We start from the raw sequence: 18,668 nt of genomic DNA on the forward strand, positions 1-18,668 counted from the left end.
TCCTCGTCCTTGGTGGCAATGTTACCCCCCGCATCCAATGAAGGATGGAAATTCTCCTTGGCTCTCCTTTTGTCACTGATATACTTGTAAAAACATTTTTTGTCATCTCTCACGACAGTGGCCAGTTGAGTTCTAGCTGGGCTTTTGCCTTTCTAATTTCCACTCTGCACGACCTAACGAGATCCCTGTACTCTTCTTGAGTTGCCTGCCCCTTCTTCCAAAGGTGGTAAACTCTCCTTTTTTTCCTGCATCCCAGCCAGAGCTCCCCCTTCAGCCAGGCCGGTCGTCTTCCCCGACGTTCATTTGTGGTTTTTTGCCGGAAATTAAGTAAAAGATAGGCCTGAAATATTTTAAGATCCTACAAAACAACTTTTTTTTTTTCTTAAACTCCATACACTGGTATCCACCAAAATCCATCACTGCATTTTATTTCTTCGTGTTTTAGAGCATTTATGCCACTTTACCTCACTAGAAGAAAGCAATTATGGCAGCTCTTTTAGCAATCACAATTTCTTTCACAAAAAAAAAAAGAGCCTGGTCTGTTACAGAAACAAACAGCAAAAATATGCTTTAAAGTATTTAGAAGCATATTTGTCATTCATATCCTTTTATCCTTTCAACAAATAATACAACGATGGAGCTAACTGCACAGCAAGCTATTTAAATGCTCAATACGTTAAGATAGATGGTTTTGTTGATGAAGAAAAAACAGCGCTAAATTCGGGAGAGAAGAGTTGGTTGCAAGTTGACTTCTTGTAATGACTAATTCAGTTATGTTTAATAACAAAATTTAACTGAAGCATTCAAGCCTAGTGAAATACTGGGACTAGTTTAATTCCAAGATTAATACTTTAAAAAAGCACTTAGGGAAGAGCCGAGCAACTACACGTTTCTCTCCCATTATCAATCCAAAGTACTACAGAAATTAAATTTCACAGAAACAGGCCTACTTCCAAGTATCTATAGAATTATGAATCCTGATTTCACTGACCAGGCTCACTGAAAACTTTTTTTTTTTAGTATGTGTATTTTAACCAGGAGCGGAAATCAGTATCTTTCCCAACAGCAATCACATACAAACACCTTTTACATGCTTTCCCACAATGTTATGGCTTATGTCATCAGATCTCCATCTCATAACCCCTATGTACTTTTGAGCTTACTGGCCAGTATCAACCAAATCTGAAAGAGATATAGGGATGTCAAAGTAATTAAAATACTATAAGTTTGGGAAAAAATTAGCAGCTGTTCAGGAGCAACAGCTGAAGTTAATGGCAAGTTGAGAAAAAGGCAGGCAGAAATCAGCCATTAAATACTTGATCTGGCTAATCAGCCAGCCAAAGCACAGTTGTCATTTGTAAAGCAGTTACCTGAAAAAAAACAAACCCAAACCCAACAAACCCACAAAAACAACAACAATAAAAAACTCCACCAAGCCATCAAACAAACAAGAAAACAAACAAACAAAAGCTTAATGATTAAACACAGGAAAGCTGTATCCCAGTTCCTGGCATTTTCTTTTACTATATTCAATGATTACAGAGAAAAATAGCCTAGTCCTAAAGAGATGCAAACTACAGAGACATATGTTCTAAACTAAGTAGTATTAAATAAATGCAACAATAATAAATGAGTATCTGAACTGTCAGAGCAATCAATATTGCAGAGATTTAAGGTGCACTATCATGATAGGAGCAAATCACCCGAAGACTTCACGTATGCTAAAACAAAGCATCTGTTCTTAAAAGACAACACCTTTTTGACAAATAAGATAAATCTCACTGAATCTCTTTTAAAGAGAAATCTTAGATGAACAGTGCATTTCGCTGGTGACTACATTTCCCCGAAATAGGCTATTAGGAAGAAAAAAATCCCAGAGACTATGCAAGCTATACAAGTATCTGCAGATGTCTAATTCTGGCACTTTATATGGATGTGTGGGAGTGTATGTTTAATACAGAATATCTATATCAAGAAATGATGAAGTAAGAATTATATTATACAATCCCTACTGATTCCTATACAAAAGGTGAAAGACAAAATGGAATTCAACCCCAATTTCCTATTATACATGATGGGGCATCTTGAAAAGGCTAATCTCCTTAGATATCAGGTTTCTAGTTCACAGTACGCAAATAAAAAATAGACACATTTTTCTCTGGTTATCTGATACTTCAGTCTGAACAGGGGGCCTGAATGTAGTTTTTGGAATTACACTTCATATGTAGGGACATGTCAAATGACAAGAGGCGACTAAATTTTTGCAGGTTAAAATGTTCCTTTTCAAGGTAAGCCAAATGAAAAAGGCCTACTGCTGACACACCCTTCTGAAAAGTGATACTGTCATTTGCACTACAAACGCAATGCCAGAGAGTTTCCTTCCTATTTGAATACTAGACAACAGCCACTACTGAACTGTGTCATTACATATATTCATACAGCATGGTTAGTTTGCAGACTTCACTGAAGGAATTGAGGTTTATTTTGATCTGTCACATCTATCAGAACTTAATATGCGCTGATTTCAAAATTACTAGGGAAGTGAATGAAATCTGAAATGCATTGCTTACTATGAAGTGAAGCTTTAAAAACATTACAGTATTACTGAAAAACAGTTTACCTTTGTTTTACTTTCTTCTGCAAAGCCAGGTGTGTCAGTATCTGGAGGATAGGCCACCGTTACGTAGATATTATATGGTTTTACCTGTATTTTACAAAAGTAAGTGTTATCTTAATACTGACAGTCTTTAAATGTCCCTCATAACTTCATTCATTTCTCTTGCAAAGAAGAAATACAGCAAGCATGAATTTAAATTGCGTCTAGTGTTAAGTCACCAGCATATTCAGCACTTGCAAGACTCAGAGCTTTGTCAAATGAGAAAGGCAAAACAGCAAAGATCTTAAAGAGATGGTTGTGTTGTTTTGTTTAATAAAAATATTTTAAAACTCTGCATTTGTTGTAAGTTATTTGATGAATCTAAGCGTCAAGACATTTAAGAGGAATATGAATGTAGTTTAGCTCTATGATTTTACCAATTTCAGTTTTAACAAGACTAAACCATTGCCGAACACCAGTACCCAGCATTCATAATCACAAGGCCAAAAAGGCTTTCACTGAGGCTTATTAGCATGCTTTTTTGTTGTTGTTTATGTCAACATACTTTCACTGCTGGACATGTATGAGAAAAAACCAACAAAAATGTAAAACTCAAATTTGATATGTTTAAGAGGTATACTCAAGTCACAAGGCTTTTCAACCCATGGTATAAACTTGCAAGGGGTCAAAATCTAAGGAGACAAAAAAATAAGTAGAAAATGTGAGGAAAAATGGAAGGTCTCATGTCAAGGATTGCATTTAGTTATGTATTTGTGTGTATGTGTCATAGAATTACATCACTTACTGCACGCCTATTCAGAAACTACTACAATGCAAATCTGTACTCCAATACAAATAAAGAAGCTTTTAATGAAAATATTCAGAGGGCTAAGATAAAGCAAGCATTGTAAAGCACTAAGCATTTTAATTTATATTATGAAACATTCTATATTGAAAACACTTACTGAAATACCACATCACAGGTCCATAAACACTTTATTTTTAGTTTCGAATAATTCAGTCTTCACAAAAATACCTGTCATCAGTCTGAAGAAAGACCCTGCAGTGATGTTGTTCTATTTGGCAGGCCAGAAGTGATTAGAGGCAGTTTTACCCCACATTCTTATCCTGATCAAGGCATACAACTACATTGAACAGAACAGGGTAACAACAGGGACTACACAAGGCAACCAAACACAGACATCTAATATATAAACACTCAACAACTAAAATATGCATTCTTAACAGAAGAATAAGGGAAGTAATTTTCAAACCAATTTTACCTGCCTTACTACAACGTACTTACCAACCTCGTTTCATTGAATAATGAGAACAGTGTTTGTTTGGTTTTTAGACTTGACTTAAGCATGAGCTTAGATCATTGCACTACCAAAAGCTCATATATACCAAAATTTAGAAGGGTGAACCACTGTCAACACAATTTTTTTGGTGGACAATCCTCAAATTCTAGCTTGCAAGTTCTACTGTTTCATATGGTTCACAAACCACTTACCATGGCCTCACAAACAAGTTGGGAATCACTGGCCTGCCCCTCATGCATCCATGGGATCTTCAATATCATTCTGCACTTAGAGCCTTGAAAAAGACTTTTACTCAAAAGACTTAAAATCCAAGTTCTTTTAGTTAAAATACAAGATTAAAAAAATGTCTGCACATGTGGTCATCTTCAGTTCTAGGAACAGATTCAATCTATTCCCTCTTATGCAACTGAAATGAGCTTAGTTTCTGCAATCCCATGCAGAGCAATAGGATTGTACTGCTGCCAAAAAAGGGCCAACATAGCACACAGAGATCAGCAGTGCTGCACAAGACAAAAAGAGAACTATTTAAATGAAAATGTGCTGTGCTGCTAGTTAAAAAAAGATTATTTTTGTTTACAATCAAAAATACTTAAATTATTGCACACATACCTCCATTTGCAGGGCTTCAGCCAACCCTCGAAGAGCAAACTTCGTTGGAGAATAAGCTGTATAACCAAATAGGCCTAACTGCCCAGCCTGAGATGATACAAACACAATCCTTCCCATTCTTCGTTCCTTCATGGTAGCAATTACTGCTCGACTCGGGTAAACACTACCCAGATAATTGACTGCCATTAATCTCTGTACAAACGATATTAAATGGTATTTGAGCCACAGATTCAGAATCCTTCAGCTGTTTGGTATTATTTATCAAAAATCCGTATTTCAGTCTGCTTTAACAGTGAAGTTCACTAGATTTGTAGTTCTATCAGCTGGCAAAAGAAACAACAATTGTTTTCTATTCTGCAGCTTCATAAACTGTTTTATAGCTAAAAATCTCACTTCAAGCCAAAAGAAATCCAGTTTATCAACGTCTTAATAGCATCCAGGATACTGATAATATTGTGAACCATATGGCCTTCAATGAAAAAAGAAGAATATTTGAGGGAAAAATCTAACCTAAACAGTGTCCAGGAAGCAATCAATTTACACATGATGTATGAAAACATACTGAATTGAAAGTTTAAAGAGCTTTCTAAAACAGGAAACGGGAAAAATTCTACATATTTGTGCATTTCAGAGACTTTAATCTTTGGCAGGATAAGGGGAAGTCTTTAATTTCACCCTCTAGAAGACCTAAAACACAACTGATAGCCTATACAACCAATAAAATGGATGATTCAAATTTATTAAAAAATTATGCCTATTTAGTATTTTCAGATGATTCAATGTTACCTGTAGATGACTGGGAGCCTAAGGGCTGTGGGCATAAAGTAGCCAAAGTACAGGTTTTGGGGTGTTTTTTTTTTGGTCTTTTCATCAGAGCAGCAGTTTCTCAAGCTGCAAACAATTTGTGCACCTCAGAGTTGAACACTGACAACAGCAGAATTTTGCTTAAACACGTTAAAAATATTTTAAAAAATCTTCACCAGAAAAAAAAATGAGACCATGTGAAATTCAGTGCCTTTCATAGCGCATCAAGCTACAAAAATACATGCCAGGCTTTTTTGCCACCTTGAGGACTCTACCCCAGAGGGAGAATTCACTGTTCTAACCCATCAATGGGCCAATAGTTAGGTGAGAAATTAGAGGCAATCCTCGCAAATCTAAAGATACATTCTAATTCTGACAGCTACCACAAATCAAGTGTATCACTATTCATACAAAGTCTGCAAAGACACAGGAATGCAATCTAGTTAGAACTGTTGCATAAGAAATCATCATATAATAAAAAAGTATGCTCACTCACTTCAAAAGAATTCACTTCAATATCCTCAAATTTTCCTGTAACTGATGTTCCTGCACAGTTCACAAGCATGTCAACTGGCCCCAGCTTCTCCTGAGCCTGGAAGAGGGGATAGAGGTTAAGATATTCTTTAGCAGGAAAAAATCTTTCCTATAGCACAGTATCATTATAAGAAACTATATTTCCATTAGAAATACATCACACACAGATAAGCTTCTTAAGATACATAAGTGAATCAGTTACTTCCTCACCTGTTTTAGAACATTCTCCACCTGTTCGTAGTCTTTGGATACATCAACAGAAATACATAGTACAACCTAGAAAAGGCAAGTGAAAGAACATTTTTCAGAACAACACAGTAAGTCCAGTAACTGTTGACTCCAAAATGAAACAAAATCCAATGACATATCTTTTCCAGAAAAACAAGAAGTCTTTTTGACAGGACAGTTTACACTTCTCCCACACTGGAGAAAGCAATCCCTACCCCCTCCGAGCTCCTCCCCCTCACACACACACATTCTAGTATAATGAAGATTATATTAAGAACGAATACGCGCTTCAGAATCTTCAAACGAATAAGCACTTCAGGATCTTCAAAGAAGCTACTCATGTGCAAAGTATCATTTCCAACTTACTGTATTAAGACACACTATGACTTGAGTTATTTACATGAAGTTTAGTAAACACTATTCTAAGGCAGTCAAAATTCCACAGTGCTACATATAACTTTCATCAGCGCTAAACACCATTTTTTTCCCACATCATAGAAAGGCATGGGTGCAGAGTCTTGCTCTGAAACTGCAGCATCAGCACTGCAAAAAAACTTCTCCAAAATTTATAAAGCAAGTGTTAAAAACCTGCTAAATTTAGTACTGGCAATGCAAGCTGCCCATTTTTTTAAATAAAATTTTGTTGAAGAATAATAGTAAACTTAGTTACATACTGTTTTAATTGGGACATGTCAAGGCCAAAACTAAAATAAAAATTCTATGAGAAACTGACTAGTTGCACAGTGTCATAAATATCTAAAAAGTGAAGTAATGTGTATGTGTTTGCTCCTTGTCTGGAAACGAGAGATTATGGGTTTTAGTTTGAAAGATACTGAAAAATGAAAATAAGCATTGGCCCCGGGGGGGGGGGGGGGGGGGTAGGGGGAGGGAGGGGGCAGACAGGACAGGACAACAAAAACCAGATGACAGTGATATCAAGTTTTGTCGCAGCTAAAAGTTAGGCCCTTTTTTTCTTTGAAGCTACTGATTACTTTCAGCAAGATGATCTCAGAATCTATGTTTTGAAGCACCTTCAAATCAACTTCTGGCCAAAGGAAGCACTGCCTTTGGGTTACCGCTTAACAAACTGTAAGATCACTACAAACTCCAGCTTGGCCAGCTATTTACAAATAAGCTACCCTCTCTGCTGAGCAACCAGCAGAGCTTCGGGGCAATTCATCATCTTGAAAGGAGAAGCAATCTCATATCACAATAAAAGGAGGGACTCCTGTATTCTTGTTCCAATTTCTATCCTTTCTGTTACTTTGGTCAACTCATTTAAACTCAATTTGAGGTGAAATAAACAAAGTCATCACCAGTTTGTAACAAGTATCATCAGGACCACTTGTCATGGAGCACGTGGACACACACACACACAAAAAAAAGCTTACCACAGTGTAACTAACTACTTTGGCAGCTGCTCATTTGTCAGTTCTGCCTCTGGTGAGACTGCAACACTTCTTAGCTGCATAAACAGAATCTGCTTGCCATTCCTGTACAGCAGGTTGGCTATTCCTGCCTCCCAGCATTGTGTGCAGTTGGACATCAGAGTAAACTCGTGGTGCAAGTTATTGGCGGGTCTGCATGCATCTCCCCTTAGGGCATTTATTACATTTTGGAAATATTTATCTTTTACATAAGTTTAAAAACAAGATAGCAGTTGAACGAAAACGACATTGATTTATTATCTGGATGTCTTTGCAAGACCAGTGAGGAGATTAAAAAAAAAAAAAAAAATCACAGTTCTGTATCAAAATTGGAGCAGTTGGTTAATGTATCAGATTGCATAGATTAGTTATTCCTACTATGAACAACAGACTCAGGAACTACCACAGCTTTTATTGACTACTATCATATTATACAATTCACCTCTTCGCTTCTATTATCATACGTTCTTTCTTCTGCTACAATATACCTATTACCTTCACTCCAGAGCATGCGCTATAGATCCACACCTAGGACACAGAATATGCTGCCAGAAATACTCTAATATCCCCAGGCCTGTTCCTCACCTTTTGTTTTAAATATTGCATGGTGTTGGATCATTAATAAAGCTTTCACAATAAAAGATCAATTCAACTCCCAGTGAAGTAACTGGGAATACTGTATATTAGGAAAGGGATTTTAAAAAATATTGCAAAAAACCCTCTAAGGGCAAGGATTTTGTTCCATTGCACACCTGTAGCCATAAAGGCTGCACTGTCAACACTCTAAATAAATTGCACGCAAACATCTTTAAAAGAACATTTGCCAAGAGGAACGCTAAAATGTAGATGCCAGACCCTGGTTGTCAATGTAACCTGGTTTCATGTATATATCCAAGACCTGAACAGCGACAGCATATGCTCATGTAAAAAATAATCTTTCCTGAGGATCTTTGCCTCTTGGCTCGACACTGAGTAAATGTAAGTCTCTGTGTACATGATCCATATCAGACAACATCTTTCTCTACAGTCTTTCAGCAATCCTTTTGTACAGCTTCCCTCGGTTCAGCTACCCTCACTTCCCAGCTTCTGATCTGCTGTTCCAGTGTGAGCTCTGCCCCAGACTCCCTGCTTTTTCCAGTTCTGTTCTTCGCATTCAGATCAGACAGGCTTCCCTGTGACCTTGTCTACAAACCAACAATAGCTACAGAAGAGCCAGCCTACCTATCACTCCTACTGCCTACGCTTAACCTGGCTGCAAGTCTACAGCTGCTTCTGCAAAAGCAGTCCTGTTCAGTCCACACTGGAGCTCGCTCAACCTTGAAGGTACTTTCTGAAACTCTTATGAACATGCACCAAGTAATATTCTTTTTAGAAGTCCGCATTTACCAAGCTCGGACAGATTTTAACAAGAACATCCTGACACAGTGTTTGACAAGTGATTAACTGTAATGCTAAGCTTGGGAAACTACTAGAGCAGCTAAAAGAAAATGGTTATTGGGATTTTTTTTTTTTTTTTAAACGCACAAAATAGTTTCTCCTCACCTCAAATGGCTTAGTTTTTCAAAGAAAGTTGATCTGAGTAAGGCAGCATGCACAGGAAAAAAATATCAGCTTGAGCCATTTCACAAGAATATAAGGAAGTGAAGACAGAATCTTATCTTATAAACACAGGTATTAAGAAAATTTTGTATCAGCTAGTACTAACATTATTGCCTCCAAATATTTGGCTTTTTCCAGTGCTTCTTTTCAACAGAATATCCAATTTATCAATTCAAATGCCTTTTCACAGGCAAATAAATTGCTTGTATTTGTAATGACAAAAGTAAAAAAAAAGTTCTGGAACACGAGAAAGGAGAAGTCAAAGATGTTAACAGTCTCAATACTGTTTCCCCTCTCCCCTTGATTATTAGTACTGCGAAAAAATAATTCTAGCATTTCATCTTGGATTTGCGTATTTTGAACATAGCAAGCTTACCTATTTTAAGCTAGTACCTCCGCAAGCTCTAAAACAGTGCCTTTATGCACAAGTGCACTATCTATTCACCGAGCAGCTTCAGTGTTTAGAAGTCTCAGAACTTCACAAATTTAACTTGTGTATCTGTTACAGTACTGTGCCAGGAAAAGGAACACAAGTATGATGTAGTGAACTAAACCTGGAAACAAGAATCTAAACTTCTTTCCCAAGACAATCGCTGTATTTATGAACTCCAAAAAGCAAGAGATTTGAAAGAAATTTGGTTCTTCCACTTCATCTTGAAGAATACAAACGCTTATCGAATGACAGTAAATTGCAGCTATCCAAAAAAAGCATATTACACCTACAGCTGAAGACATCAATCTTTTTCTCTAAGAAAAGCAAGCTAATGCACTAGCTAGGCAACATCAAATGTAGCAGAGTTCAGAACATCTCATGTAAGCAAATTGGTATTTTTGAATTCAAATACTGAGCCCTCACTCATTTTTGTCAAACAGCTTTGATTTAAAGACAGGACTACTGAACTATGTTGTAGTGACTATCTTAAACAAAACAGACAAAAGCCACTGTTAGCAGTGATCTTACCTGCTTGTCATTAACAGAGTACTTTTCTATTTCCTTCTTTGTCTGCAACAGCTTGTTCTGAAATGGATACAAGAACAGCTAAAGCATTGGAGTTCTGAGACCAATATTAGTCTTCAGTATTTCAATAAGGCTTAAAAACATTCCCTAGAACCCCCCAAAATTATCCTCAACTAGCTATAACACTTTACTATTGCCATTTTACAGATTTATGAAATATGATGAAAACGTGAACTCCATCAAGCTACCAGAACTCACTTATCTATAATAGATTCTATAATAGATTTAATGCTTTTGTTTCATACAGCTATACAGAGCACCTAAGACTGCAGGTATTAAATTTTCTCTTGTATTTTGGTTCTATTTTATATTTATGTAATATTACAAACTATTTTGAAAAACAATCATTGTCATGAAATTATCATAAAAATTAAACTAAAATTTGGTAAATTCAAGTTGTCATACTCCTTTCAAGAAAAATTATGTAAATTATGGCTGCATTCAAGGTTATGCAAAATAAGTTCTCAAGTGTGAGTAAATTATCAAAGACAGCTGGGACTGAGGCCCAAAAAAAAGAAGTGCTTTTATTTCCTGAACAATTAGTTTTTTCTCTACAAATAAAATAACAACCCATTATGAAAACAGAGTCATTCTAACTAAATTCTGAATACCTCTTAGTTAAAAAAAAACCACAAAGCAACCCCTTTTTCCTCCAAAGCTGTCTTGAAGAACAGTTTTTCACTAGTAAAAAGTATGATATAATGCTGATTAGACACCAAAATATTCTGTGAGTTTTAAGAATTGTCTTTAATCCCCCAGTTGTCACTTACAGGGAAATTCTACAGTTTTAAAGAATTCTACAGTTTATAAAGAATCCTCTGCCACAGATTTAGACAGTGAAATAATGAATGCCATTAACAGAAGTTATAGCACTGGCAGAGTTTTAAGGCAAGCTAATCACAAATTCCATGTTGGGCTACACTCCTTAAAAAGGCAGCCACCTTTCCTCCTTAAATGCATTAATTTGAATGCTTAGGTTCCCCTTAAAATATACGCTGAACAAAGTATATATAATTCCAAAATTATTCCCCACCTATACAGATTTTGTTAACAGAGTTTAGCCAGTAAAAATACATGTACACTTACCTCATCCCTTGCAATCAGTGTTATGAAAGCACCTTGCTTGTAACATTCAATAGCAATACATTTTCCAATTCCACTGGAGCCTCCAGTTACCTAAAAGTTATTTCAAAATAGCAGTATTAGTCCACTATTCTCATCCTTTCTTGATAAGAGTAAAATAAAACGAAAATTCTAAAAATATACTAAGATTAAAATATCACCCAATGAGGTATGAATACAGAAGATACACTAAAGTTAGTTTACTTTTTGAGTATGAATGAAAAATAAGACCTAAATAGATAGATGAGCTTTTGTTTCTACCCCAAAACCAGTTTTACCTCAATGGTATTTTTTGCTCATTTCTTATGTCAGGCACACTTAGACCCAACTCCCACATGGGCTTTCGCACATGCTTTTGACTAAGTTCTGTATTTCTGTTATTTCTAAAAGACAGTAGTAGCTAAGTTTGAAATCACTATTAATGTTAGCCATAATAATACAATTACATACTGCCCCTCCATACCTGGTCGTAGTAGAAATTATTTGTAAAATTAACAATTGTAGATTGCCTGCTAAAGATATCATCATGTAAACATAAACAGAAAATACCTTCTTTCTTACTAAAAAAATTCCATTAACTCAACAGTTGGCCGACTGTAGAGTATTTCTCAGTCCCGCAGTCTGGACCTTGAACTGCCCGTGCCGTCCCGCAGCTCCAGTTTTGTGGGAATGCCAGCACCTAAACTTCCATTACCTTTTCCTTCTTCCTCTAAACTGCAACACTGAATAATCTTTATATGCAAACATGAAATTAATAGTTTGCCTACAGACAAATGCAGGGTGATGACTACAGCCCTGCATCATATGTTGCAGCAGGATACACTGCCATGATACTAATATGCAGGTTAAAGTCACTTTAACACCTCACTCACTACCCTCAATAAACCTACTTATGAACGCCATGTGGAACAGACATAGACAACAATCCTGACCTCTCTTTTTGACTAAAATAAAAATGTCTGCCTGTCTGACACTGCCTTTAGAAGACTTGGTTCATTTAAGCCCAGTCTCAGTCTGCATGTGCCTTTGGTCCTTAAACAAACACTGGTATCTTCCTTATAAACCCAAATTATTTGAATTTTCTTTCTGAAAATTTTGAAAATTCTTCCAATTAAGAGGCTATAATTGAGAAAATATTGGAACAAAACGCCTAGAAGCGGTTATTGTAAAAAAATTCTGTTAATGAAATGAGTTCTGAAATACGGATTTCCTAATAATTGGAAAAAGAAGTGATTCAGATTGCTCTGGAAATCATCATTTTTTTGTTCTTTATCAAAACCTTTCAAAAGACTTCAGAGAAAGTAGGGTATCACCTCCATTTTAAGTATGAGAAAACAGAGTCATTGACCTAATTAGTGGAAGAGCAAAGATCCCCAATCTCTAACTATACACCTTATCAAAATCCTTGTGTTGTCTCCTCATCTGCCAATGCCTCAGAGTTTTGTTTTCAGAGCTGCATTATCCTTAAAATTCTTTCCACTTCTGGAGGCAGTAAAGTCAGAAGAGTCAGAAGTACATTCCTATGAATCACTAAACTCTTCTTTCATATGAGTATTTTATCACTAACCTTCAAAAATAGCTTAATGTAAATCAAATAATCCCATGGCTTCTGACTGGTTCATCTGCAGTCACAAACGGGCCAAGAACAAGTGTAACATTCACACAAATTTCAGCTCTTTAGGCTTCCTCTATTAGAGATAGCTGCTTCAGATTAGCTTCTAACTGACTCTCTCTGTAAGACTAGCTTCACACTACACTAACCTCTGAGGGTGTATCCAAGATGCATGTCCTGTTCTAGAAATGTGAAATCAGTCACAAATGGGCCAAGAACAAGTGTAACATTCACACAGACTAATTTCAGCTCTTTAGGCTTCCTCTATTAGAGATAGCTGCTTCAGATTAGCTTCTAACTGACTCTCTCTGTAAGACTAGCTTCACACTACACTAACCTCTGAGGATGACTCCAAGATGCATGTCCTGTTCTAGAAATGTGAAATCTGGTCTGCAGTGTTCTGAACCAAGGATGACTGCCTTCAAAGTAAACGAGGTCTGTAAGAGTGCCAGTGTTAGTTAACGATTTGGGACTTCAGCAGAACCCCAGAATTAATGAACGCTTCATGATGGGAAGAAGTTAAGAATTTTAGTGTATTTGCAAAATAGTTTGCAAGATTTCCATACACCTCTGAAAAGATTAAAAGACTCAGTTTGATACATTCAGGCAGACCTCAGTTCCACATCACTCATGAGCTGCTTCTACAGATTTTCAACAGCAGCAGGTGCACGAGCACATGAACTAATCAATGTGCATGGAAGACTACTCCAATTCCAATTTACGGCATAGCACTGAGAGACAGCTGATTACTACCTGCACAAACTGCTAAGTATCATGAACAGGTCAACTACACCAGTGCTTGAGGAATTCTTTGAAGGTGAAGGTACTGGCACCAAACCTCTGGCTTGTCAGGAAATGCTAACATTCATTGCAGGAAGACAAGGTCTGAAGTCACGCAAGAAACGGAAAAAGGAATTTTTTATTCACAGTCACACCCAAGAACACTGGATAAGGGTCATGTCAAATAAGTCAGTGACAAAAGGCAATATCAATTAGCTGGGAACTTTAGCGTTTAGGTGGGAGGCTGTTACTAGTATGTGGGAGATCTTTCAGAACATTCACCATGAATGCTAACGTAACAGAAAAAAAAAATCCCTAATACTAGTGAAAACTAGTGGTACAATGAAATTAGCCCAAGCAAATCTATGCAGTCTGTTAGGTAGGTAAGTTACTAACATAGATGCTCAGAATTAAAGGAAGAGTACACATCTACTCCATTAAACAAGACGTTATTAAGGTTACTTACCCTTATCGCCAATAGTTCTACAGTGCTACTGCATTTCATTAGCTGGAGACATTTGAATTGCCACTGATCCTTTTTTATTTATTTTTAAATTTCACTGTAACCCACCCTCAGAGGAGTTAGCAAAAATAAAAATCTGGTCACAGCAACTCAAAACACAGACTAATTTCTTCACAGGAAGGGACAATTAAATCCTAGTATTAATTCAGATGTTCAGAATGCAATACTACCAGCTCTTGAGCAGTGTTATTGAGCTGTTTCTATGTTTGAAAAGAACAGGCACCAAATTAGCCATTCCAAAAAGAGTCTGGCTCCAACTTCTCGCGCTATGATCCTTGATAACAGAGTTCAGCTTCTAAGGATCATAGGGTTTATTTCCCCCTTGATAAATGGAAATCTTGGGGTGAGGTACAGAAAATTGCTGTGTTTGACCTTCAAATTTGAGATACTGGAAATTCGCTTCAATTGATGAGACAGTCCAACTCCAAATTAACAGAACTGTCATTAGGACTGATCAAAATCAAGACTTGATTGATACCGGATCTCCAACAGAGCTTATTAACTTTGACTTAGCACTGGATGCAAGCTGGCTTCATGCTTTTAGACAGTGCTCTGACAGAAAGTATTTAGTTCCACTGAAACAGAACATCCCTATAATCTGCTCTAAGTGGTTAGTATGCCTGACTAGACTCAAAATGACCTCTTGTCGAACCACTCAGATGCATCCAAACCACAGATTGTATCACTCCCAACACAAGAGCTACAATGCTGAGACGCCAAGATTGGCCGTCCTTAAAGTTGACCGCAGTTATCAAGTTAGGCTCTGCACAGAAGTGGTGAAACTACTTCTAGACTAGAGATGACCTTTATGCATGTGGATTTGGCATGATCATCCTGAACTATGTCCAAGTGAAAGGCCCTTTTCAATCTGAATGGGAGATAGTTCCAAACAGAGAACATCTTTACATTTCCTGCCATCGTTAGTTCACAAACTTTTATAAACTGCATTTGTATCACTGTGATCTTGGTTTTTTTCACAGAAATTTCAACTTGGTTTTAGAAAGATTAGGCTGATACAAGGGGGAGAATACAATTGGTATTTCAGCAAAGACAGCTTCTAAACATCACTCATGAAATTTACAGAAGGCTGCTTTTGCTCTAACATCTTGAGTTTTTGTTGCATTCTGCTCCATCAAGCAAAGTACCTTTGTAGAGAAATGGAAAGAAAGAGCAGAGAGAATGTGTGTAGGGATGGTGTAACATCCCTGAGAAAGGGCAGTTAAATGTGATGCAAGTGAGTATGATGCACTTGAGCAGTGATGACTGTCTTATCCTATTTTCATTTTCCTGTCTACTATTACAACCAGCTACCAAACTGATAGCTTATTCTCACTGAATAGGTGATGTGTGCTAGTATGTAGCCTGAGACCCTAGGAGAGAGTTAAAGACAAAATAAAATAGTCTTCCAGATTTCAAAGCATGGAGAAGTTCAGCATAAGAAGCAGTGGCTCTACAGCACAAAAATAACTTTTATACCCTTTACTCAAGAACACATTCCTAGTCGTGCTAGAAACAAAGCAAGTACTATTAAACATCTAATACTAATTTTTTTTAAATAAGTTAAACCTGATGCTTGAGCCAATTTGATAGCAGAGAAGTCCTTTTTATTTAATGGTGCTCACTGGGGTCACTAAAATACATAGCAGATAAGGGGGGGGGAAGGGGACGACACACACCCACAAGATTAGACCATTACTAATTTGGAAGTTTGTAGACTCTCACTCTGAGTAACAGTCCTATTTTTTTCCAAGAAAAAGAGACTCCTATGATCATGATTGCTCCAGAAAGCACGCCTCACCTAACACAGCGAGCGCTTCCATCATGCAAATGACTCTGGGAGAGGACAGAGAGAAAAAACCCACAAGTTTTCTGCTTCAAATTTCTATCCCAAAAAGCAGCCACAGTCAGTTACTTAGCCATAACTCAAACATCTATTAACTGTGAAGAGAAATACTTTTTATGAAGGGTTAAGAGTGAAAAGAATGCTGTCTTAAGTTGAAAATTCAATAAGTGGTATGCAGTAGCATCAGAAGTTGCCCAATGACCTTCCTTCAGAAATGTTACAGACATATTTTCATGATACTTCCAACAGGCCTCTAGTTTCTAGGTAAGACTGACTTTTTCTGCTTCAGAAAAACAATTTATTCAAGTATATATTGAAAAATTATATTTACTGTGCAATGGTAATCACTTGCCCTTGAGAAGGCTTAACCAGCTAAATATGCAATTTGTAGTTTTTATTCTTTTATTCTTTACTTCAAGGGTTTAACTGAGGCCTGACAAAGATTACCAAATGTTAATCTACAGTCTTACCTGAATCAAGTCATAAACTAAAAAGAATTTATATATGCAGATCACTTAAACAGATTTTGATGTTTTTCTATGAGAAGACTTCAAAGAAGTCCTTAGATATATTACTGTCCTTAAATATTTTCATGAAGTCTCTCAGTCATTTCAGTAGCAGAGAACACTGCTGGACACTTGCACATTTGGATTTCAAATTTTCTAGTGTAATGCATAAGGAAAAATATTGGATGATGGTACTGTAAATCACAAATTTTTTTGAGGGAGGCTTTCCACATTGTGTACATAAAGTGAATTCTTACATCGTATATGATCCAAATGTACAAGTGTCCAGCACTAACAGCATCTACAAATCTAAGAACTAGTGAACTCTAAATAATTGCTCCATATTTCATTAGTTTGCACGCATACTTTAAGAGCATAACTAGAGTCAAAATAAAACAAGAAGTTCTGCCAGCAGTGTCATCAATCAAACTGTTTACCTGCAGGTTTTGATTTGTATCCTCAAGATAAATACATCTACAGCCTTTTCCTCCATCAATATATTAATATAGTTACTTCTCTAGCTGGACTCCTACTTTTACAAGACTTGCATCAATACTGTTTTTGAGACTTCCACTTGTATCAAATTGAGCTTAAACTGCTAATACAATTAGCGGCAGTGATTATAGGGAGGTTTCTCCAACAAGAATATTCTCATCATTTTTAATGTGAACTTTTTAAAATGAACAATTCTGATTAGAAGAACCAGCAGAGCTTTTAAAGAGTTTAATCACATAAAGAACAGACAAAACTTGGGTAATCACAATATATATATAAAAAAACCAAAACAGCAAAATTTTGGAACAAAATCCACTAAACCTTTTATTGTTTGCTATTCTATTTCTGCACAGAAGTTGCAGAAGGCACTTAAGTCTTCTTCACCTTTGCTTTTACACAGTTTTGAAGGGTTCCTCCTTAACAAGCATTACTTCTGTGGGAAGAGCCATAACCAGAGAACCTTAATGCAAGCTCGAACACACCTCACAGAGTATCACAATATATGATGCTGTAAAGCCAGTTACAGCATCCAAGCAACACCTATTGCATAAAGCAACTTGGGAATACTGTTGCAACTTGGACAGGTCTAAATTATTCTGGGGACAGCTCCATCCTCCAAAGAGGAGCTCCAAAAATAACAAAAAACCCAAAACAAAACAAAAAAGGCACCATAAAGAGCTCAAAAAAAACCCCCACCAACCCAGAGTAGCTGTAAATTCACTTGCACCTAAGAGGTCTAACTTCTGGATTATCCCAAACTCCCACTGTAATAAAGGGCATCTGCAAGCACTACTCACCACTTAAAAGCAAATTTAACTGAACAGTAAACTACAGCTTCTCTGCATAGAACATACCTTAGGGATTTAAAGCTAAGTTAAAAGAGCTGATTCTAGGACCCTGATTCTTTCAGCTGCTTAACTCATTTGCTCTCATGCATCCAAATTCACTACTTTGTGATCCACCTGGGTATCGTTCCCCCCCCCCCCCCCCCCCCCAAGCCACACACCCATACAACTTCTAGTGATGTACTACTCATGAACTGTTTCAACAGTATGTTCTTCTGAAGACTTACTTCTACCATCTTGACTACGGACAGTCAAAATATTGCTCATAGACATCGACATCTATGTACTTAAAGTCAAAAAGGTGCACGAGTGTTATCTGACCACTTCCTTTGTATTAGTCTTCCCATTTCCTCACGTCTGACTTGTTTTTTAGACCAAGGAAACCATAGATTTTTGCCTTTTGTTTATGAGCGCGCACACCATTTAATACCTTGGGAGATGCTAAAAGAAAACAAAACTCAAGGTAACTGGTAACTTCGAGAGTACAAAAGCAATGTCTCAAAAAGTCAACATTAAGACTGAAGATGGTTTGCATTTCTGGTGACTCAGATCGCCTTAAGCCAACCGAGATAGACAGCGGTTGTCAGAGTCATCTGCACAGGTCATCTCCTTATCACTCGGACTTGTGGCTCCCATGTTTTGGTAGCTTGGGGTGCTACAGCCAGCTGCCAAGATTCCTCGCAAACCAGCGGGCACCCCTAACGCTGAACCTCCCCAGCGCGGGCTTTTCCCACCAGCCCCCCTCCGGGCGCCGCTGAACGCCAACCTGCAGGGATTTACCATCCGCACGCCCCGCCAGAGCCCC

The 18,668-nt window shown here is 37.2% G+C and overlaps 1 protein-coding gene across 1 annotated transcript; it reads right to left on the reverse strand.

Moving 5' to 3' along the window:
• Positions 1-2,626: 2,626 nt before the first annotated feature.
• Positions 2,627-18,142, reverse strand: KDSR (3-ketodihydrosphingosine reductase; the record flags this gene model as incomplete). Its single annotated transcript, XM_009583850.1, has 8 exons — positions 18,091-18,142; positions 16,488-16,504; positions 11,224-11,313; positions 10,081-10,137; positions 6,076-6,141; positions 5,828-5,923; positions 4,528-4,719; positions 2,627-2,704 (listed from the first exon to the last, which is right to left on the reverse strand). Coding segments are annotated over exons 1-8 (648 nt in total), but the record flags the coding sequence as incomplete, so codon positions are not given.
• Between the last annotated feature and the right edge of the window lie 526 nt (positions 18,143-18,668).

This window comes from Fulmarus glacialis, unplaced genomic scaffold (genome assembly GCF_000690835.1).
Source record: "Fulmarus glacialis isolate BGI_N327 unplaced genomic scaffold, ASM69083v1 scaffold29268, whole genome shotgun sequence".
NCBI classification, from domain to species: Eukaryota; Metazoa; Chordata; class Aves; order Procellariiformes; family Procellariidae; genus Fulmarus; species Fulmarus glacialis.